Raw genomic sequence first — 22,700 nt, forward strand, 5'->3', positions numbered from 1 at the left:
TGCTGCTTTGGAAAGCCAGTATTCCTCCTCTTTGGGGTTTCTCCTCCCTTGGTGACTCCCCTACAGTGGAATGGGGGTGGCCGATGGGGGTAAAAGGCAGAAGGGGAACTTTCACTGGGGAACACTTGGAACCCAGAAGACGAAGAGGCAGTCATCTTAGGTTATTTCTTTCTGTCTCAACCCTGAAGTGGGTGGGTGGGGGATTGTGGGAGGGAGGAGAATGAGCCTGCAGCCAGATGGAAGGAACAGGGTGTGGAAGGAAGGGGAGGGGGTGGATACGTAGATGTGGGTCCAGTATTCTGTTTGGTTACTGCTGCTGGAGGCTGTGACCCTGGGCCTGGCTCTTCACAGCAGGGGATATGGCTGGGATTGGGGCAGAGGTGTGGCTCTGGATCAATTTGCCCAAAGCCAGCTTGTTAAAAGCCAATTCACCTAATGACTGGTTTCTTTGGGGAAGAAAAAAAATGTGTGTGTGTGTGTGTGTGTGTGTGTGTGTGTATGTATGTATATGTGTGTGTGTGTGTGTGTGTGTGTGTATATCTGTATACGTGTATGTATATATGTGTATATATATATATATTATGTCTTTTTGGGTATCCTTTTATTTTTGGTAGCCTAAGAATTTTTACAAACCCGTTTGGCTGAGGGCATTTTATTTTGTGAATAAGTATTTATCAAATTTGCAGCATTTGAGGAATGATGGCATTATTTTGTGTCCTTGTGAGTGTCTTTGTCTAGTATCACTGTTTTAAGGCATTTTAAGCTCATGTGGGGAAAGATAGTACAATTAATCACAATAAATTGGTATGCATTACCTAAAGGGATACCAGATACCTAAGAATGGAGTTTTAGGGGAAGTGGCCTGTTCAGTCTGAATCCTTTTTCTCCTTATTTTCCCAGGAGGTTCCTGGGGCCTGGCCCCCAGCACTATGAAGAGCCCTTGCTGAGGCCATGAGGGGTTACCATGGCGACCGCGGTAGCCATCCCCGCCCAGCCCGCTTTGCCGACCAGCAGCATATGGACGTGGGCCCAGCTGCCAGGGCCCCGTACCTGCTGGGCTCCGGGGAGGCCTTCTCCACCGAGCCCCGCTTCTGTGCCCCGAGAGCTGGCCTGGGACACCTTTCTCCGGAAGGGCCCCTGAGCCTGAGTGAGGGGCCATCAGTAGGCCCCGAGGGAGGGCCTGGGGGGGCCGGGGTTGGGGGGGGTAGCAGCACCTTCCCCAGGATGTACCCCGGCCAGGGCCCCTTCGACACCTGTGAAGACTGTGTGGGCCACCCTCAGGGCAAGGGTGCCCCCCGCCTGCCTTCTACACTCCTGGACCAGTTTGAAAAGCAGTTGCCAGTTCAACAAGATGGCTTCCACACACTCCCATACCAGCGAGGTCCGGCAGGGGCCGGGCCCGGGCCAGGGCCGGCATCCGGCACTGCCCCGGAGGCCCGCAGCGAGAGCCCCAGCCGCATACGGCACCTGGTTCACTCTGTGCAGAAGCTCTTTGCCAAGTCCCACTCTTTGGAGGCTCCAGGGAAGCGGGACTATAACGGGCCCAAGGCTGAGGGAAGAGGTGGCTCTGGAGGAGACAGCTACCCTGGCCTGGGCTCTGGAGGCCCCCACACCTCCCACCACCACCATCACCACCACCACCACCACCACCACCAGTCCAGGCACGGCAAGAGGAGCAAGAGCAAGGACCGCAAGGGGGATGGGCGGCACCAGTCCAAGTCCGCTGGCTGGTGGAGCTCCGATGACAACTTGGACAGCGATAGTGGCTTCCTGGCGGGTGGGCGGCCCCCTGGGGAGCCTGGTGGTCCCTTCTGCCTTGAGGCTCCAGACGGGTCCTACCGGGACTTGAGCTTCAAGGGGCGCTCAGGCGGGTCGGAAGGCCGCTGTCTTGCCTGCACTGGCATGTCCATGTCACTGGATGGACAATCGGTCAAGCGAAGTGCCTGGCATACCATGATGGTCAGCCAGGGCCGGGATGGATACCCAGGGGCCGGGCCAGGCAAGGGGCTCCTGGGTCCGGAGGCCAAGGCCAAAGCCAGGACTTACCATTATCTGCAGGTGAGGCTTTGGTGAGGGTGGGGCACAGGGTCCTCAACCTTCTGCGGTGCTGTCACCCAGGGAGTTATCAAAAGGGTTGGATGGGAGTCAGTTGTCCCTGTGGTGGAGGCCTGGAGGTGGGGAGGTTCTGCCCTGCCTCACTGTGTCTCCTGGAGCCCCTTTTGGGATCTCGCTTTCCCCATTTGTACAAGGAAGGGGCCCTTCTATTCTGACATTATGTGTCACTGCCAGGAAGACTTCCCTTCGACCTGCTGCTTGGACAAGCTGTGCCGGCCTCTGTCTCATAAGCTCGGAGGCAGAATGAGGTTGAGGGTAGGCAGTGGACAGGACAGCGTGGCACTCCCTGGCTGTAGCTTTCCTTGAGATTGGAGGTCAGCAGTTGGAAAGCAGTTCTCCTGCCCCTAGGCCTTCTCCAGACCTCTTTTCTGCTCTGATCTGGGTGGTCCAGATACTGTTTGACTATGAAGGTCAGTTATTTCCAGAATCTGCCTCTGCTGAGGTTTGTCATGCTGGGGTGCCAGAGGTAGGATGCCATGAGGCCATGGAAGAGCCCTGGGAGCCTGTCGTGTGGGTTTTCCTGGGCTGGGAACACACCGAAGCCTGAGCCCAAGATACAACACCAGGGCGGGGCTTCCAGGGAGTGGATGGAGCAGGTGATGGATGGCATGCTGTCCCCCTCCTTTCTCGCCACTCGTGCGGTGTCTGCAGATTAGGTGAGGAGCTCCGACTCCTTCTCCTTATGGTATCCTTATCCGTCCCACACTGTCCCCTCTCCACCTCCTTACTGAGGTGGGGTCAGGGCCCTTCTCACCATCAGCCTTTCTCTTCTCTCCCTCTGGCCCCTCTCCTATTCCCCCTGGCTTGCCTTTTTTTTTTTTTTTAAAGTTTTATTTATTTAAGCAATCTCTGAACCCAACACAGGGCTCAAACTCATGAACCCGGCATCAAGAGTGGCATGCTCTTCTGCCTAAGCCAGGCAGGCACCCGCTGGCTTGCTTTTTGAGGCCTCCCATAGGTTTAGGAGGAAAAGTCAATACAAGTTCTGGAAGTCCAGCAGACTTAAGAGTTGTCCCCCGAACCCCACATGCCACATATTTAATCCACAGTCATTCCCTCGGGGAGGATGCTGAGATGACGACACAGAGGCTGCTTGTGAAGAGCTTACAGGGTTGGGGTGGGATAGGCAAGGAGGCAGGTAGAACAGAGCGATGAGGCTGTGATAGGAGAGAGCCCTGAGCGCCATGGGAGCATAGAGAAGGCACCGCACCCACCGGGGGTGGCAGCGGCTGGGGGCTGCTCAGAGCAGCTTGCGGGGGAGGAGGACGCTGGAGCTGAATCCCAGTGGAGCTGGAGTTGGTCGAGCACAGACGTGGATTAGGGGACCTCCAGAAAGAGACTACAGCATGTTCAGAGGTACAGAGAATTGACCTTGCATGTACCTTTTGGGTGTCCCTGGCCTTGCCGGTAAGTTCTTCACACGTTAGAGCTCTCCTGGGTGGAGAACTTCCGAGAGAGCTCAAGGGAAAAAACAGGGCCACGTGGAAGCAAACAGTAGGGAAGGTGGGAGACTTGTAGGATTCAGGACTTCTGGATTGCCCCCTCCTGGGTAGAGAGGTTCTCTAAGCTGGGAATTGAAGGGTCCAGCAGAATGGGCCGAGCAGAGGACACGAACTGTCCTCCCAGATCTGAGTCCTGGCCATCCCCGGAGTCTCCCTGCCACACCGCTGCTCCCAGCTGCTTCTCCAGGGCTGCCCTGACCTCTCTGGGGGCTTCCTTTTTAACATGCACCTCACAGTGTCCTGCAGAACAGCGAGCAGCCGCAGTGGCTGTGGAGCGGGAGCCCTGCAGTGTGGCAGAGTGTGCCCTGGCTGTCCCATCTGCTGGCCTGCCTCTCTGCTCACCCGGGGCTCCTCTCTGGAGAGAGTCAGGGAAGGGAATGATCCCTCAGGGCATGGGGGTTCAAGGCATTTTAGGATTGCAAAGTCGGAGCCTTGGGTGGGGGAATGAAAGGGGCCGTGCCCCAAAGCAGGGCAAGCTGGCCCCATCAGACTAGGTGTCTTTGTTGGACCCTTAACCTCTTTGTTTTGACACCCTATTTCTCCCATTGGACCCCAGCTCTCCCTCAACCCTCTGCTGAACCCCTCCTTCTACCAGAGCCCTTGTTTCTTTATGGAGTCTTGTCTCCTCCCTGTGTTCCCATCTTCTAACTGAGCTCCAGCCTCCTCGCTGAGTCATGCCCCTCTCTGTGGGTTCCGTCCATCTTGGGACCCCATTCAATCCCTGGGTCACTGTTCTCATCCTGATTTCTGTCCCTCACCTAGCCCTGCCCCCGCCCATAGTCACTGTCCCTCCCTGAACTCTATGCTCTCCCTGGCTCTTGACCCATCTTAAAGTCTCCATCCTCACCCCATTCAACCTGTTCCTTACAACAGGTGTTTGAAATCTTCCCTACCTGCCCCAGCCCTTTCCCCATGCCTCTGCTTGTACGTCATTCTTCCTAGTGTGGGCCAACCATCACAGGCTCCCTCGCCTTCCTGTCAGCCCACATACAGACTCATCTAGATCCCCAGCCACCCCCTTCTCCTTCCTTCTTGGCTCAGAGAAAAAGCCAGGGCCACTCATCATCATCCCATGCTGATTCCTCCAGCAGGGCTTGAGCACATCTCCTCAGGATCCCCTCTATCCAGGAACTGACCATCCCCTACCTCCATTCCTCCCTGCATTTAAAGACTGTCTTTGTCTTTACTGGCTTTTTCTCTTATCCTGGAAATATGCCCAGGTCTCTCATCCTAAAAAATCCTTGCTTCCCTCCATAGCCCCTGCCATCTCCTGTCTTTCCTTCATACCCAAGTTCTTAGAGCATAGATTCTTCATCTTTACTTCCTTTCATTCTCCCCTTGGTGACAGTCTGACCTCCACATCCCCTGCCCTCTAAAATGTTCTGGCAGTAGTCCCCAGTGGTCTTTCGAGGGCTCTCCTTGAAAGGCACCTTTCAATGCTTATAATAACAATAATAACAGCTAACATTTACTGGGGACTTACTATGTGCTGGGCACACTATGTTGGCTTACTTATCCTTCCCACCAGCTCTGGGACGTTGGCATAATTGTCATTACCAGTTCGCAGACGAGGAAACGGAGAGAGCAATCATTTTTGCTCAAGTTCACCTAGGAAGCGATGGGGTGAAAATCTGAGCATGGATCTAGCTCCTGAGCCCGAATTACTAACCTCTGAATGTACTGTGGCATTTGACATTATCAACTCCTTTTATTCTGGAAATGTCTCCTGTTTCCATGACATGGCATTCTCCTGACTTCCCTCCTACCCCTCTGCCCACTCCTTCTCAGGTGACTTCATAGGCTTTTCTTCCTTTCTTTGCAGTCCCCTTTTTAAATGTCAGTGGATCCCTCCCCAGCGCTCTCTCTTTCCCCTGGGCTGTTTCATTCACTCCTGTGGATTCAGCTGCTGCCCATGACTCCCACGTGTCTGCCTCCAGCCCAGATCTCTCCGCCGCTGAACTCCAGAACCTAACACCCAACCACCTGCTCAGTATTTCACTGCCAAACTTAAGATGCTCAACCCTAACCTATCACCTCTCCCCCAAACCTGTTTCTCTGGGATTCTGTGGCTCCGTGAGCGACAGCACCATCCCCCGGGTCCTCAGCCAGCAGCCTCCCAGTCATCTGCGGCTCCTCCCCGCCCCCTCGCCCCCTCGCCCCCTACGTCTAATCAGACTCACTGATGCTCCTTAACACCTCATTTCCATCTCCTCGTCCCCCTCATTGTCATGGTCTTAATTTAGGCTCATCATCTTTTGCCTGGCTAACAGCATCAGCCTCCTAACTGGTCTCCCTCCTGCCATTCCATCCCTTGCCCTGCTCCAGGCCCTACACAGTGCATCCCCCCTTTGGACTGTCAGAGCACTCTTTCTGAAACAAATCTGATGGCACTTGCCTGCTTAGAGCCCTCTGTGGCTCCTCAGAGAGGGAAGGGGGGAAGGGTTGGAGGATTTGGGATGTTGGCAGGTTAAGAGGAGGAAGGAGGAAGAGGGGTGAAAGGTGGGGGCTCGTGATACTTCGCTGCTGGGATGGGTCAGCAGAGGTCACTTTGGCCTCTGATCTCCATCCTCTTGGCTCCCGGCATATCACCTTAATTAAGTAGTAAGCAGTCCATGAAAGATGATGAGGCATCTCCTGTAAGGGAGGGGACAGCCTGAAACCTTACCTCTGGCTCTGCTTCTGCCTGTCCCTGGGCCAGCCCTGCTCCAGCTAGCAGAGCGCCTCCTGCTGGCAGTGGGGACAGAGGGTCCCGGCTTCTAGATGTAGTAGGGACGCATCCGAGAGACAGAAGCCCCTGTCCCCGCAGGTGCCGCAAGATGACTGGGGGGGTTACCCCACTGGGGGCAAGGACGGGGAGATCCCCTGCCGCAGGATGAGGAGCGGCAGCTACATCAAGGCCATGGGGGATGAGGAGAGTGGAGACTCGGATGGCAGCCCCAAGACGTCTCCCAAAGCAATGGCCCGGCGCTTCACCGCCCGCCGATCCTCCAGCGTGGACCAGGCCCGGATCAAGTAAGGACAGGGAGGGCCAGGGCTTGGGCTGGGAAGCTGATCCTGTGTGTGGGGGGGTTCCCTGCTTAGGGTTCAAGTGGGGAGTCTCGCCTTGCTCCACATAAAGAGGGGGTCCCTGGTGATCGCTCCAATCTGAGTGCCTCTTTGGGACAGGACCTTTACCCAAAAGTCTCCTGGGAGGATCCCTGTCTCGGGGTTTCCGAGGGATGGAACCTGCTCAGGGGCCCCAATGCTGTTATTCCCCTTTCTAGCAGGCCCCTGTTCTGAATATGGAATTTTGTTCTTTCCCAGCTGCTGTGTCCCACCCCGGATCCATCCCCGGAGCTCCATCCCTGGCTACAGCCGTTCCCTCACCACCGGACAGGTAGGGAGCATCCAGTATGACTGAAGGAAAGGGTGGGAAGTGGGGTTCACTCCCATACTCAGCCGATGCCTTAAAATCAGAGGTCCAGCCCCTGGACAGAGCACAGGTCTGGTTCTAGGGGAGCTGGGAAGCCTGCCTTGGTACTTCTGGAGCTGACTCAGACTGGGGGGGGGGTCTCAGTCACATCCTTCAAACCCACCAAGGATCCTCAAAGTGATGAGTTTGTAGGGGTGACATCAGGTCTCTGGGGTTCCCCAGCCATGTCCTGGCCTGAATAGTCTCAGTTCGCCCAGTATGAAGGGCGGGCCTGTGGTACAGACGAGGGATAGGCAGAGATGCAGTCCGAGAGATGCCCACACTTGAGCTCTTTCCCCACCAGTCACCACCCCTGTGGGACCGTTAGTGAGACCCAGCAGAACCTCTGGTTTTTCACCTTTAAAATGACAGTAGTAATGATGTTTATCTCAGGGCCTTTGCGAGAGTTCAATGAGAACATGTATGCAAACACAAGATGCCTGGCCCTCAATCGGTACTTTATAAATGTGAGTTCCTTCCCTAAGTGTGGTCTTTCCCCTTAACTAAGCAGAAGCACGCATGATTACATGCATGACATGGACTGGGATTCCAGCTCAGCTACTTACCAGCTGAGTGACCCGGGGCAAATTATTTGACTTTTTTGAGCCCCACTTTCTCTATTTAAAAATAGGCATCATAATAGTGTTCTTGGCACATAGCCAGCACTCAGGAAAGGTTAGCTATTTTTACTGTTTGCTGGGGAAAAAAAGCAATGCAAAAAAGCAATGCAGAAGTCTGTCCAGATTGGCTTCTCTTGTTTGCTGCTGCGGTCTTTGTTACATTTCCTGAATCAGGGAATCTGATGGGCACAGCTGTCTTTTTACATCAGACTAGCCTGTTGGCTAAACCCAGTGGTTTAATGCTCAGTCCTCGTTTTAATCGACCCATCAGCAACATCTAACACAGATGATGGCTCTCTCCTTCTTGAAACACCATACTCAGTTTGCTTTGAAGACTCCATACCTTTTAGGTTCTCCTAGATTCTCACTCTGGATGTTTATGCTTAGTCTTGCTATGGGTGTCTCTCCAACTCTCCAGGATCTGAACACTGGATTTTTCCAGGGCTTAATTCCTGGACTTCTCTGGACACTCCCTCCTTAGGTGAGCTCACTCGGGCTCATGGCTTTGAATATTATTGAGGGCCTGATGACTTCCAAATGTGTCTCTCCAGCCCCAGATCCTTCCATAATAGCCAGTCATGTGTGTCTAACTGTGTATTGAAATCTCAGTTGGATGTTTAATAGACATTTCAAACTTAAGATATCCACAGTGGAGCTGTTGGTACCCTTATCCTCTACTCCCTTTCCCTGCAAAGTGTCCTCCTCCATCCACTGTCTTCTCTGTCTCAGTTAATGGCAAATTTATCCTTCTAGGAGCTCAGATCCAAAAGCCTGAAGTCAGTCTTGACTCCTTTCTCTTTTTCACCTCTCCCCATCCAGTCCTTCAGCAAACCCTGTTGGTCCCACCTTCCAAGCATATCCAGGATCCAAGCACTTCTCACCACCTCCATTGTCATTACATTACATTCCAGACTATGTCACCATGGCTTCTGTCCCGGCTATTGCCCTGCCCCCTAAATGGTGTCCTGCATGGGCCCTTGCTCCAAGTCATTCTCTCTCAGCACAGCCCTGAGTGATCATTTCAAAATAGAATTGCATTCACTGAAAACCCTCGCCTTACACAGAGGACTTTACTTTGACTTAGGAAGCCCTGCATGACCGGGCCCTTGCTCCCTGTAAGTCCTTCTCCTAACACTGTTCCCTCCCCTCGTCCTCTCCAGCCACGCTAGTTACCCTCTGACACCACAGGTGTGTTCCAGCTTTTTGTCTCCTTCTGTTTGAGCTTTGTCTTTTGTAAATAGTTTAAGGAATTTATCTTACATCTACTCTGACAATTGCTTGAGGGCTTAGTACATTTATGTTTATTGTGATTACTGATATGCCTGGATGTGTTTTGTTGTTTTATTTTGTGCCCTTATTTCTTCTGCTTTTTGGGTGATGCTTTTCTACTCCTTTGCTACCTTCTTTTGGATTGGTTTCTTCATTTTTCTTAATACCAAATCCCACACTGCTTTGTTTGGCAGTTCTATATTCTAGTTTCATTCTTGTAGTTATTCTTGTAATTTTCATGTGCACATCTGACTTAGCAAAGTCTAAATTTGACAATTTCTTCTATCCTTAGGACACTTCTGTTTTGACCACCTCTTCCCTTCTTACCTGTACGTGTTGTGTGGTATTTTAGTTCCACCTTCTTTTTACCTCTCCAAGTTAGTCTTTATTATTTTTGCTACATTTTATGCTCTTAGTACTTGATTACATAGACTCACATTTGTACCTCCCCCATATCTTCTCACAGTTCATTCCTTCCTTTGAAATATTCCTTAGTAATTTTTTCAGTCAGTGTCTGTTAGTAGCAAACTTTGTTTTTAACAACAACAACAAAAAAAATGGAGTCTACCCTCATTATTTAACATAAATCAGCTTATTTTAGAATCTTAGGTCAACATTTATTTTCTCTCAGCGTTTTGAAGATATTCTTTTGTCATCTGTCTTCTGTTGTTGCCTTTGGGAAGTCTGCAATCAATCTAATTGTCTTTGTGGATAGTTTTCATTTCTTTCTGATTGCTGTTGAGATCTTTGTTTGATTTTGGTGTTCTGCAGTTTCACTATGATATGTGTGTATGTTCCCTGAATCTGAAGATTAATGCTGTTCATCAAATCTGGAAAATTCTCTCCTGGTTAGTGTTTGCTGGTTTTCTTCATTTTACTTTCAACCTACTTGTGCTTTTTCAAAAAATCCAATCTAACGATTTCTGAACGAGGCTTTCTTGTTCATTCACATTTAATGTGATTATTGATATGATTGGATTGTATCATGTCATTGTTTTTCCTCTGTTCGTTCTTTGCTGTCTTTTGTATCAAATAAATGTTTTAGTGTACTATTTGAATCTCTTTATTATTAATTCCTTTTTACTATATTATTTGAGTTATTAGAGTTGCTCTAGGAATTATAATATGTATCATAACTGATTAAAATTTAATTAATTCTGATAAAATATAGAAACACTGCTCCAATGTATCTCTTTTTTTCCTCTCCCCATTTGTGCTATTATTGTCATGCACCTTTCCTGTGTATATGTTCTAAATCTAACAATTATTATAAAAAGTAATGATGATGTTATAATAATATTTTTGTAAAATTTTGTGCCTTTCAAAGAAGTTGAGGGAAAAAAAGGAGAAAAGCATATCTACAGAGTCTTTTATGTTTGTCATTTCTTGTCCCTTTCATCTCTTCCTGTAGATGTGAGTTACCATTAAGTATCCGTTCCTTTTAGCCTGAAGAACTTCCGTGAATGTTTCTTGTAAGACAGGTCTGTAACAAATCCTTCAGTCTATATGTATTTGGAAACATCTTTAATTTTACTTCATTTTTGAAGAACAGTTTTGCTGAATATAGAATTCCTGGTTGGCAGTTTTTTCTTTCAGCATTTTGAATATACCATTCCACTCCCTTGATGCTTATTGTTCTGATGAGCAGCCGGTTGTTAATCATATTACTGTCTTCTTGTGTGTGATGAATTGTTTTTCCCTCGCTGCTGTTAAGATTTTCTCTTTGTCTAGGGCTTTCAACATTTTGATTGTAATGTATCTGGCTATGGATCTCTTTGTATTTAACCTTGAGCTTCTTTAATCTGTAGATTAATGTTTTTTGTCACATTTGGAAAGTTTTGAGCTGCTATTTCTTCAAGTACCTTTTTCTCCCCCTTTCTCCCTTTTCCCTTTGGGATTTCCGTCGCATGTATACTGCCTTGCTTGTTATTGTCCCATAAGTCTCTGAGGCTCTGTTTATTTGTATTCTTTTTTTCTCTCCATTCTTCACATTGGATAATTTATACTGATCAAGTTTACTGATCATTTCTAATGCTGAGTGAAAAAGAAGGGCACTTCAGTTATTGTACTTTTCAGCTCCAAAATTTCCATTTGGCTCTTAAAAAAATTCTTTCTGTTGTGAATTTTTTTTTAATCCATGTAGTCATTGCTGTGCTTTCTTTTAAACCTTTAAACATTTCCCTTAGTTCTTTTAACATATTTGTAAGAGCTGCTTTGCAGATCTTGTCTGATAAATCAAACGTTTCAGGACATTCACATTTTCTTGTTTATTTGCATGTCTCATGTTTTTTTTTTGTTGTTGTATATCGAACATTTTAAGTAATATATTGCAGTGACTTTGGATTCATATTTTACCTTTTTAAAACTTTAAAAATTTACATTCTAGTTCATTAACATACAGTGCAATATTGGTTTCAGGAGTAGAATTCAGTGATTTATCACTTACATATAACAGCTAGGACTCATCACAACAATTGCCTTCCTTAATTCCCAACACTCCTCTAGCCCATCCTCCACCCAGCTCCCTCCATTAACCCTCAGTTTGTTCTCTACTGTTAAGAGTCTCTTATTTTTTTTTCTCTCTCCCTCTTTCCCTTTTCCCCCATGCCTATGTTCATCTGTTTTGTTTCTTAAATTCCACATATAAGTGAAGTCATATGGTATTTGTCTTTCTCTGGTTGAATTATTTCACTTAGCATAATACACTGTAGCTCCATTCACATAGTTGAAAATGGCAAGATTTCATTCTTTTTGATGGCTGAGTAATATTCCACTGTGTGTGTGTGTGTGTGTGTGTGTGTGTGTGTGTGTACACACACACACACACACACACCATGTCTTCTTTACTGATTTTTGTCAGTCAGTGGACATTTGGGCTCTCTCCATAGTTTGGCTATTGTTGACAATGCTGCTGTAAACATTAGGGTGCATGTATACCTTCAGATCTGTTTTTTTTTTCTTTTTAATCCTTTGGGTAAATCCCTAGTAATGCATTTGCTGGATTGTAGGGTAGCTCTATTTTTAACTTTTTGAGGAGCCTCCAAATATTCTCGAGTGGCTGCACCAGTTTGCATTCCCACCAACAGTGCAAGAGGGTTCCTCTTTCTCCACATCCTTGCCAACACCTGTTGTTTCTTGTGTTGTTAATTTTAGCCATTCTGACTGGTGTGAGGTGGTATCTCAGCATGGTTTTGATTTGTATTTCCCTGATGATGAGTGATGTTGAGCATCTTTTCATGTGTCTACTAGCCATCTGGATGTCTTTTTTTGGAAAAGTGTCTCTTCATTTCTTCTGCCCATTTCTTAACTGGATTATTTGTTTCTTGGGTGTTGAGTTGGTAAGTTTTTATAGATTTTGGATACTAATCCTTGAGCATATTTTTCATTTGCAAATATCTTCTCCTATTCTGTAGGATGCCTTTTAGTTTTGTTGATTGTTTCCTTTGCTGTGCAGAAACTTTTTATCTTGAAGAAGTCCCAATAGTTTATTTTTGCTTTTGTTTCCCTTGTCTCTGGCAACATGTCTAGTAAGAAGTTGCTATTATGGCTGGGTGCCTGGGTGGCTCAGATGGTTAAGTGTCTTCCTTCTGCTCAGGTCATAATCCCAGGGTCCTGGGATTGAGCCCCTAGTCAGGCTCCCCGCTCAGCAGAGAGCCTGCTTCTCCTTCTCCTTTTGCTTGCTTCTCCCCCTTCTTGAGCTCACACTCTCTCGCTGTCAAATGAATAAATAAATAAATCTTAAAAAAAAAAAAGTTGCTGTGGCCAAGGTCAAAGAGGTTGCTGCTTGTGTTCTCCTCTAGGATTTTGGTGGTTTCCTGTCTCACGTTTCAGTCTTTCATCCATTTTGAATTTATTTTTGTGTATGGTGTAAGAAAGTGGTCTGGTTTCATTCTTCTGCATGTGGCTGTCCAGTTTTCCCAGCATCATTTGTTGGAGAGATTGCCTTTTTTCCATTGGATATCACTGCCTGCTTTGTCAAAGATCAGTTGGGCATAGAGTTGTGGATTCTTACTTTACCTCTTGAAGATTGCTATTGCTTTGTTTATGTGTTTGTTGATCCCTGGACTAAATCTGTGAAATCGGTCTTCCTTGCTAAAGGTGGCCTCTGATAAATTCACCAATTTTTTTCTTTCCTTTTTTAAAAATTTTTTAACATTTAAAAAAATATTTATTTATTTAACAGAGAGAGATCACAAGTAGGCAGAGAGGCAGGCGGGGGGGGGGGGAGCAGGCTCCCTGCTGAGCAGAGAGCCCAATGCGGGGCTCAATCCCAGGACCCTGGGATCATGACCTGAGCCAAAGGCAGAGGCTTAACCCACTGAGCCACCCAGGTGCCCCCTGAGCCACTCAGGTGCCCCTTTTTTTTCTTTCTTGTTTTTATTTTTAAGCCTGGTTTCCTAGGCGGTGTGCCCTTGTGTCTGCATAGCTTAGTGTTCAGCCAGAGTTTGTGCCCCAAAACCTTGAGCCAGAAAGTCTCTCTGCTTATGGTTCTATGTGTGGACTAGGGACTACAAACTTCAGACTGTTTTTCAGCCTACCCTGGATTTTACTTTTTCGCCAGGCTCTCTCTTGTCACTGCTACACATGGACACAGGCTCCACTGGCCAGAGAGGTGTGGGCAGCTCGAGGCCTCTCTGTCTCTGTTGTGCTTGCACTCACCTCTGCTCAACCCAGGATATGTGGAGCGCTCATCAAACCTTCTCTGGTTATCTCATGTCCTGGAACTCCTCTGTTAAATCCCTGCCTAGTCTGCCAGTCCATTGCTTGCCCCAAACAGTGCTTCAATCTCAGCTTTGCAGCGCTGTATTCCTGTTCTCCCCCTAGCTTCCCTTCTGTCCCCCCACCCCCTGTGTAGTTCTTGATACCATACAACAATGTTCCAAATTAAGTGAGCCCCTTTTGGCAGTGGCAATGAAGCAGCTGGTTTTCACAGCCTGTCTCACCCTGGCTGAACTATTGCAAGGGATGGAACTGGAAACTTGAGTAATGGGAGCAGCCTCAGGCAAGGACGCCGCGGACTCCCGCTGTTCCGTCACTTTCTGGTCTACGCTTCTTTGTTGTATACCTTTGATTGATTTTCAGAGTGATGAAGTGGTTATCTTTGACAGTTTTGTCAGCTTTATAGCTGTCTTGCCTGTCACTCTGTCATGCGTGAAGTCAGAAGTCTGGAAAGTTCTCCATCAGTCTAATTAACTCTTCAGATATTGCCGCTTCTGCGTTCTATCTAGCCTCTCACCTGGAGCTCCTATTAGTTGTATGTGGGACCTTCTTACTCTTTCCTCTGTGCATCTTAACCTCTTGCTCATAATTTCCATCTCTTTGCCTCTCTGTGCCGCCTTCTGGGTGAGTTCCTCAGATGTATCATCTGATTTACCAATTTTCTCTTCAGTTGTGTGTCATCCACTATTTAACTCATTAACTGCATTTTTAATTTGACTTTTTTTCAGTTCTAGAAATCTGGCTTGGTTCCTTTTAAATCTTTCTAGGCTTCTTTTCAAAACTTATATTCTCTCCTTATGTTTTCAGTTTTATCTTTTAAGTTTTAGAAGTTTTAAACATAGTTTATTTTATTTTTAAAAAGCATTTTATTTATTTATTCAGGTGAGACAGAGAGAGGGGGAGGCAGAGACAGCGGGAGAAGCAGGCTCCCCGTGGAACAGGGAGCCTGATGTGGAACTCGATCCCAGGACCCTGGGATCATGACCCGAGCCAAAGGCAGAGGCTTAACCAACCAACTGAGCTACCCAGGTGCCCCAGAAATTTTAAACATAGTTTAAAAGCTAATCTGTTTTAGCTAAGGAAACACTAGCTGCAGTAACAGCTAAAGCTTGCATTCTCAATGACTTCACTTAATAAAGCTTAGTTTTTGTTTCTATCTCAGTTTGCATTAGTTGTCTATTGCTACACAATCTATTACTCTCAAACGTAGTGTCTTAACCAACAAATACTTATTATCTCAGCATTTCTGTGGGTCAGGAATCTGAGTGCAGCTTAGGTGGGTGCCTTCTGGGTCAGGTGACTCACATGGCTTCAGTCAAGGTGTTGGCCAGGGCTGTAGTCATCTCAAGGTTTGATTGGAGGAGTATCTCCTAACTCACTCACTCACATGGCTGTTGGCAGGCCTCGGATGCTGACTGGCTATTGGCCAGGGTCATCAGTTTTTTGACATGTGGGACTCACCATAGGGCTACTCATAACATAGTAGCTTGCTGCTCCCAGAGCACACTCTGAGAGAGAGTGTCCAAGATGGAAGCCATAGTCTTTTTGTAATATAATCTCAGAAGTGACATTCCATGTTCTATTCATTATAGTAAGTCTAGTTCATAGTCAAGATGAGGGCCTACACGAGGGTGTTAATGCCAGGAGGTGGGGATCTTTAGGGGCTGTGTCAGACCTAGTATACCACATGGTCTGGTGTGAACTCATTTTCAGTGGAACTTTATCTGTGAGAATCTTGAACAGTCTGGGTTAGGAGTGGATCCCTCAAAAAATATTTTGCAGTTGTTTCTGCTAGACTGTTCTTGGTTTGGGAGCATTTCATGTTCATTTTTAATTTACAGGGAGGTGTCTGGGCCGTGTAGGCCCACAGGCCCACAGAGTCCTGTGTCTGTGTGAAGACCAGCTTGTGGGTACAAAAATCTTATGAGATTAGCCTACTTTTCCCTCTCTCCAATGCTTAGACTACAGACTGGCTTCTTGTCATCAGCCTGTGCTGATAATTGATTTTTTTTTTTTAGTCTACCATTCATGAAAGGTTTTCCCTTTCCTATGTTTATGGAGATTCTCATTCCTAATGCTGTGTTTCATGTGGACCCAATGCCTTCCTCCTACACCCAAGTGGGTGTTAATACCTAAGCCCTTTGGTCCCTCAGACCAGCAACCAGTGCCCCTACCTCCCACCACCACTGGGCTGTTTGCAGTACTGACTCACACAGTTAATATTCTGATTTTCTAGTCTCCTCTTTGCTTTTGTCCCCTGGGGACATATCTTTCTTTCTTGTAAGCTCAGCTATGCATATAAAACATTTCTTATATTTTATCCAGTATTTCAGAGTGTTTTGAAATGGGAGTGTTTTCCAAGGTTAGCTAAATTATGGCATAGGTAAAGTGTACAGGATGCTGTCCAGCCCCCAGAGGACCCCACTGACTCTAGCACAGACAGTTTTCAATTAGACCCAAGCCAAGTATTTTCCTCTATATATTCCACATTCTTGGAAATACTTACTGATCCCAAGTCTGGTTTGGACAGGGGCTAATGTTCCCGTTTTCTAAGAGGATACTTTGACTTTGACTCTACTGAAAGTGGGTCTGAGGGTAGCAGGTTGGAAGGCAGTGCAGGGATAACAGGAGAATTCACAGCACAATGTTACAGTTTTATAATCACAATACAGTAAAGATCAACACAGGTGTAATCTTCCTCTGGGAGTCTATACAAGTCTGTGTTTCCCTGGGGTCCTTGTCCCTTGTGGGAACTTCAGAATCTTGTCTTCACCAATAGAGGTGGAAAGGATGTGGCCCCAGGGAGTTTCTCATCCCCCTTCTGTCTGCTTTGGATGGAGCTGGCCATAGGAATAGCATATGGTTGGGATTTCAAGAGCTTCAGAAATGCTGGGAAGGAGAGGCCTCTGAAAGGTATTGTCAGTGTGATTTAAGAACCTCTTACTACTACTAATAGTCTATTATGTTTATTGAGCATCTGCTATATGCCAGATATTATGCCTAACACACAGAAGTGTGTTATGCCTAACACACAGAAGAGGCTTGGAGATACAGATACAAGCTGCAGAATGAGATTCCTTCCATCTGTGGGATCCAAAATTGAGACTAGAATATTCTCTACTGGGTTTAGATCAACTATCATGTGCCCCAGAAGCAATCCTCTGAGCTGGATTGGTTCTGGTTGGGGAATATCTTGAGCATGACCTAGAAATAGCAGGAGTTAGACCAGCTTCTGAGCTTCAGGAAATACCCAGGCACTGCTGGTTCTTTGTACCCCAGGGGTCCAGAGATAGGAAACTGAGAGGTGGACTTGCAGAGGGTCACAATGAAAGCCATGGCTGCCCAGGACTTTGGCTTGTGCCACACATAGTGCAACTTCACTTCTACAGGATCTCGAATGGATTTTTCTGTGACCTGTAATTTCTCTATACTTGTAATGAAGTTCCTTTAGAATGGGGGGGGGCTGCAGAAAGAACTCCATACACTCCTTTTTGATATCTGGGCCCACACTGGAACCACTGAATCTGAATTTCCAGCAAATTGTGTCCCTGAGCTTCAAGGTAGCCAGCCCAAGCAAAGAGAGGTATATAGTTAGCCCAGGGTTCAGATCCTTGGGATGGAGCTTGAGTTAACATAGGTTTAAAAGGTCCCCAGGAGATTCTGATTCAGCCTGGCAAAAGAGCCAGGAAACCTGGCATTTGACTTCGGTAAATCACTTACAAACTGGGCATCATTGTCAACTCATCTGCCCCATCTGAGCCTTAGTTTGCCCCTTGGTAGAACTGGATGGAAATTTCTACTCAGTTGGGAGTAGAGTTTAGTGATAGCATGTTATGTTTTGGAGGTGAAGTTATGGAAACATTGAGCTGCATTTTATACATGGATCAAACCACTACGTTATCTGTTGATTTCACACAAATACGATGTTATGAATCCTTCCTGGGAGATGTCACAAGATGCAGCCAGGTGACATTTGCTATCACATTTACCGTGTGGATGCTACTAAGGACCTTGTCCGAGACTTCATCAAATGCCCTCTGCATAATCACTTGGTGGGGGGAAGGGATTTCTCTCGGCCTCAGTAACAGGAATGGTTGTGGTTGTAATGAGTGGTGGCCTATTTCCAGGAAGACCCTGAGACCTTCACATGCCACTGACCAAGGGCTGGGAGTGTACCAGTACCTGCACCAAGTGCCCATGTTTTTCTTTGAGTCCCCTAGATAGCTCCCCCATGAAGATGGTACCATTATCATTCCCATTGGGCAGGTGACTCAACTGAGCCCCAAAGCTTTAAGTAGTTTTCCCAGGCCACACTACTGGGTGGTAGTAGAGCCAACTCTTGAGTCTAGGTGGGTCTCCCTCCATAGGCTCTGCAGACAGCCTGCGGGCTATACTCCTTGATGCTTTTGAAGCTCAGGGTCAAGTGTGCCCACATCCTGTGCTCTGGAGGTAGGGTTTCTCCCTGGGACCACCCACCTTTATTTTTCCTTTGTGCCACTTTTCTCATATAATATGAAAAGAAGCTGCAATCTCTATAGTACATTTAGTCTTAGTGCAGTGCTGTGGGACACGGTTCCATGAACAGAGTTTTTGTTTTGCATTTTCCTTAGTTGCTTTAAATTTTTTTACACACCATGGATTCTGTACCACAAAATATCAAGACAAAAACAAGAACCTCAGTCAGCAATGGCTGAACTTGCCTTAGAGGATGAGCGTAGGGAAGGAACCAGCAGGCCAAATCAGTACCCTAGTCAGTGGGCAGAAGGTGGGAGAAGGCTTGGAACACTTGAAGGTTAATAATTTTTGCTCCATCACTTACCCACTGATTTCTGCGCAGCCCCATGGTATGTGTCTCCATAGGTTGCTGTCAAGCAATTTTGTAATGGAATAGATCATAAATAATAAAAGGTGGTTTTCCCTGCATTTCCCCACCTCCAGACTGGGCTGGAGGGGGACATCCGTGGTCCTCTCCCTCATGGTTAGGTGAGAGAAATGTGAGGGGCTGGACTTGGTGAAGAGGAAGACGGAGTGGTCCCAGAAGTCTAGGAGAGGCATAGATGGGATGGTGGGAGGAGTATTTAAAGGAAAGACTAGACCCCAAGATGGGCCCCAAGGCAGGCCTGGACGGCAGCACAGGGCGGTGGTGCCTCCGTCTTTCTTTGCACGGAGTGAGGGTTTCTTTTCGTTCAAAGGCAGAGGAGTCACACTGAGACCATACATTACTAAGGCAAAGCGCCTCACAGATACCTGCTTCCATCCCAGCACCCCAGTAACTCTTCTCCCGACCCCTGCCCCCAGCTCAGCGACGAGCTGAACCAGCAGCTGGAGGCCGTGTGCGGGTCCGTGTTCGGGGAGCTCGAGTCCCAGGCGGTGGATGCCCTGGACCTGCCCGGCTGTTTCCGCATGCGGAGCCACAGCTACCTCCGGGCCATCCAGGCCGGCTGCTCTCAAGACGACGACTGCCTGCCCCTCCTTGCTGCCCCTGCCTCTGTCTCAGGGAGGCCCGGCTCCTGTGAGTGTGCCCTCTCTGCCCCTGGCCCGGCCCTAGCTTGGAGAGCGCGCCCGGCATGCTGGTGTGGGCCCAGGCTACAGCTGTGCTGCGTGACCTTGGGCAGCCGGCTTGCCTCTCTGGGCCGGGTGCTGGGGAGAGCGAGCCTCGGCACGTGGAGTCCGCGTGCCTGCTGGGTCCTCCGGCACCGTGGGTGTGTGTGTGTGGGTCGGTCGGTGGGTGGGTGGCCCACAGACACCCGCCGGGGCGCGTTTCTCACTCGCTGCGTTTCTGCGTTCCTGGCCACAGCCTTCAACTTCAGAAAGGCCCCGTCCCCCATCCCGCCGGGGAGCCAGGCCCCGCCCCGCATCTCCATCACCGCCCAGAGCAGCACCGACTCCGCCCACGAGAGCTTCACCGCGGCCGAGGGCCCCGCCCGGCGCTGCAGCTCCGCGGACGGGCTGGACGGTCCGGCCATGGGCGCGCGCACCCTGGAGTTGGCGCCGGTGCCACCCCGGGCCAGCCCCAAGCCCCCTACACTCATCATCAAGACCATTCCCGGCAGGGAGGAGCTGCGGAGCCTGGCGCGGCAGCGGAAGTGGCGGCCGTCCATAGGGGTGCAGGTATGGAAGCAGGAGGTGGCGAAGCAAGGTCAGGCCCTGGCCGGTTGGGGACGCGCTGAAGGGGTTGGGGCGGTTTCTCTGAGCTGTACGTAGCCCCCGTGTCTGGCCATCGACAAGACTGTTAAAACCAGTGCCAGCCCCACTCCCTTGTCGCTTGTCCTGGAGTCATCACCTCTACTGGGGTTGGGGAGTGGTGGCCAGTTTGACGTCTCTCACCTCCTGGGTCTCTTTTCTTGTTCCGGCAGACTGTCTTGGCAGAAGCTGCCCCCTGCCTAGGGGCTTAGCTTCCGCTTCCCCCCCTCCCCCAGGGAGGGCTTGTGTCCCAGGTCTAGCCCTGGCCACTGACTCTCGCAATCCTGTCGCCAGGTGGAGACGATCTCAGACTCAGACACTGAGAACAGGAGTCGAAGGGAGTTCCACTCCATCGGAGTCCAGGTGGAAGAGGACAAGAGGTAGGTCTGGGTGGGGCCATCTCAGGCTTCCCGGGGGAGAAGAGGAGAGAGGACTGCATAAGGCCCTCCTTGGTCCAGTCTGCCTGCAGGTCCTCTCATTCTGGAGGGGAGACCAAGCCCTTCCGATGGTGAGCAGCCACACAATATCCTCAGAGCTGTCACCTGGGCAGTCATCAGACCTAAAGTGAGTTCTCCTTGTACGCATGCCTGTCCCGGCTGCTCCGAGGTGACAGGCGTGGTTGGAGGAAGGGGGAAGTAGGGAGAGGTAACAGGTAGGTGCTGAGCAGGCCTACAACAACTGTTGTTTATGGGGGATAACAGGATTTTTCCAGTCCCTTGTTGCTTCCTGTGGTGTACAAGTATGTGAGCTCACAAAGAAACAAGTAAACATGAAGATTGCCTCTCAGGGACCCCTGGCAAATGTCACACTCCTCCTCACTGGGCTCCCACAAGCATTTAACCAGTTAGGGGTACCTATTAGATGCCTGAGTCTGTGGTGTGCCTGAGATGGTAGAATTACCAGCAGCCACTCTTCTGGCATTACGTGGCCTCCAGAAACACGGTTTCCTTAATTTCCAGCTGAAAAATCAGCATTTTCAGCTCTGGAAATGTTACTGGGAGGAGGCCCTTGGTCTTTGGTTTCTTGTGGGAAGACACTTGGTCTAATGGCCATGTGGCATTGCCACTGTGGCCCATCTGTCCTCGGGTGGCAGTGTCCCCAGGCCAGTGGCTCTCAATAGGGTGTCTCTAAGGGTTTCGTGGTCATCTGTGTTGTCCAGGAGGAAGAAAACTAGAGTCCTAGCAGCAGCCCCTCATAGCTCTGTTCCCAGTTGCCATCGTTGGGCCTATTGCCTTCCAATCAAGTTCCCCTAGCTATTTCTGGGAGTCCCTGGGAGTATGGATTGTGTGTGCCCCGATCAATCTTTTTGGATTTCCCGTGGGCTTCACCATTTTCTCCATGCATACTCCAGCTCCTTGCAGTTCCATACGCTCTTGAGGCTGTGAATGCCTCCATCAAGGGTGAAAATAGTTGCCTTGTTGCCCCCATCATTCCTGAAGGCTAGTGTCCTCCAAACTTTTTTTTTTTAAAGATTTATTTACTGAGGCACCTGGGTACTTCAGTTGGTTAAGTGTCCAACTCTCAGTTTCAGTTCAGGTCGTGATCTCAGGTTCATGAGGGTTCTGTGCTCATCAGTGAGTCTGCTTGGCTCTCTCCCTTCCCTTCTGCCCCTCCCCCATCAAATAAATAAATATAAGGCTTTGTAGATCTTATTTATTTATTTAAGAGAGAGAGAGAGAGAGAGAGAGAATCTTCAAGCAGACTCCTTGCTGAGTCAGGAGCCCTATGCAGGACTTGAACACATGACCCATGAGATCACGTCCTGAGCTAAAACCAAGAGGCAGATGCTCAACTGACTGAGACACCCAGGCACCCCTCTTTCAAACTCTTAATATTCCACAAAGATCTCAGAAAATTAGCACTTCATGGCAAACACAATTCACAAGTCCATGACCTGAGTTCTTGTGAGGTGGGGTAGGAGGCATGGAGGGATGTAACTCTGTGTTGAGAACTCTTCCCCCAACTCTGCTGCTGCCCCAGGGACCATCAACCAAACTCATTACCCCCACTCAGTCCCTTATAAGGTTTCTTGGTCTCTCATCCAGTTAGGCCCCTGGGGGTCCAGGGGTTCCTCTTAACAAGCATGAATCCTGGGAGGAGTGCAGTAGGCATTCTACTGAGATTCAGACTAAATCAGCAAACTCTGTCATTTGTTCATTCATTCATTCAGAAAAATACTTATTGAGCATCTGTTATATGACTGTTCCTGTTAAAGGCTCAGGGAAACATCAAAGAAATGAGTCTTGCTCTTGTAGAAGTTATGGTCTAGAAGGGAATCGAGGCAATGAATAAATGTTTCACAACTAAAAATATGGTTATACATTATGGTATAATATGTCATGGGATATTATTACATTTTATGGTGAGACTATGAAAGAAGAAAGCTCAGAGAGAAGGGATCTTCTTTAGGGTGAGCGGGTGACATTTAAGCTGAGACTTGAGGATTGACGAGGAACACTTAGGTGGAGGTTGGGGGTGGAAGCGTTGCAGAAAGAGGGAATAGCATATGTGAAGGCGCTAGAGCAGGACAGAATTTGACACGCAGCAGGAACCGAAAGAAGGTTCTGGGGTGGTGTGAAACGGATGGGGCAGCAGTGAGGGAGTGGATCGGAGAAGAGGCAGGCGGCAGGTCGTGCAGAGCACAGGAGTGATAAAGAACTGGAATTTAATTATAACTGATGAGTAGCCATTAAAAGGTGAAAGGAGCATGGCAGGATCTAATTTATGTTTACAAAAGATCACTAGCTGCTAAATGGAGAATGAATTTGAGGGAAATAATAGTGAGTGTGGGGAGGCTAGTAAGCAGGAATGTTTCCTGATCCAGAAGAGAGGTGACAGTCT

At 48.5% G+C, this 22,700-nt stretch overlaps 1 protein-coding gene across 2 annotated transcripts in view; it reads left to right on the forward strand.

Moving 5' to 3' along the window:
- Window positions 1–951: 951 nt before the first annotated feature.
- Window positions 952–22,700, forward strand: part of DLGAP3 (DLG associated protein 3) — a gene marked incomplete at its 5' end in the record, with an annotated part of 39,456 nt that continues 17,707 nt past the window's right edge. For both annotated transcript variants that reach the window (XM_080800747.1, XM_080800748.1), the window contains 6 exons: window positions 952–2,058; window positions 6,424–6,629; window positions 6,921–6,993; window positions 18,975–19,188; window positions 19,474–19,787; window positions 20,154–20,239. In XM_080800747.1, coding sequence (XP_080656873.1) covers window positions 952–2,058; window positions 6,424–6,629; window positions 6,921–6,993; window positions 18,975–19,188; window positions 19,474–19,787; window positions 20,154–20,239 — 2,000 coding nt within the window. The remainder of the gene's footprint in view (window positions 2,059–6,423; window positions 6,630–6,920; window positions 6,994–18,974; window positions 19,189–19,473; window positions 19,788–20,153; window positions 20,240–22,700) is intronic.

Source organism: Martes martes, assembly GCF_963455335.1.
Source record: "Martes martes genome assembly, chromosome: 4".
NCBI lineage: Eukaryota > Metazoa > Chordata > Mammalia > Carnivora > Mustelidae > Martes > Martes martes.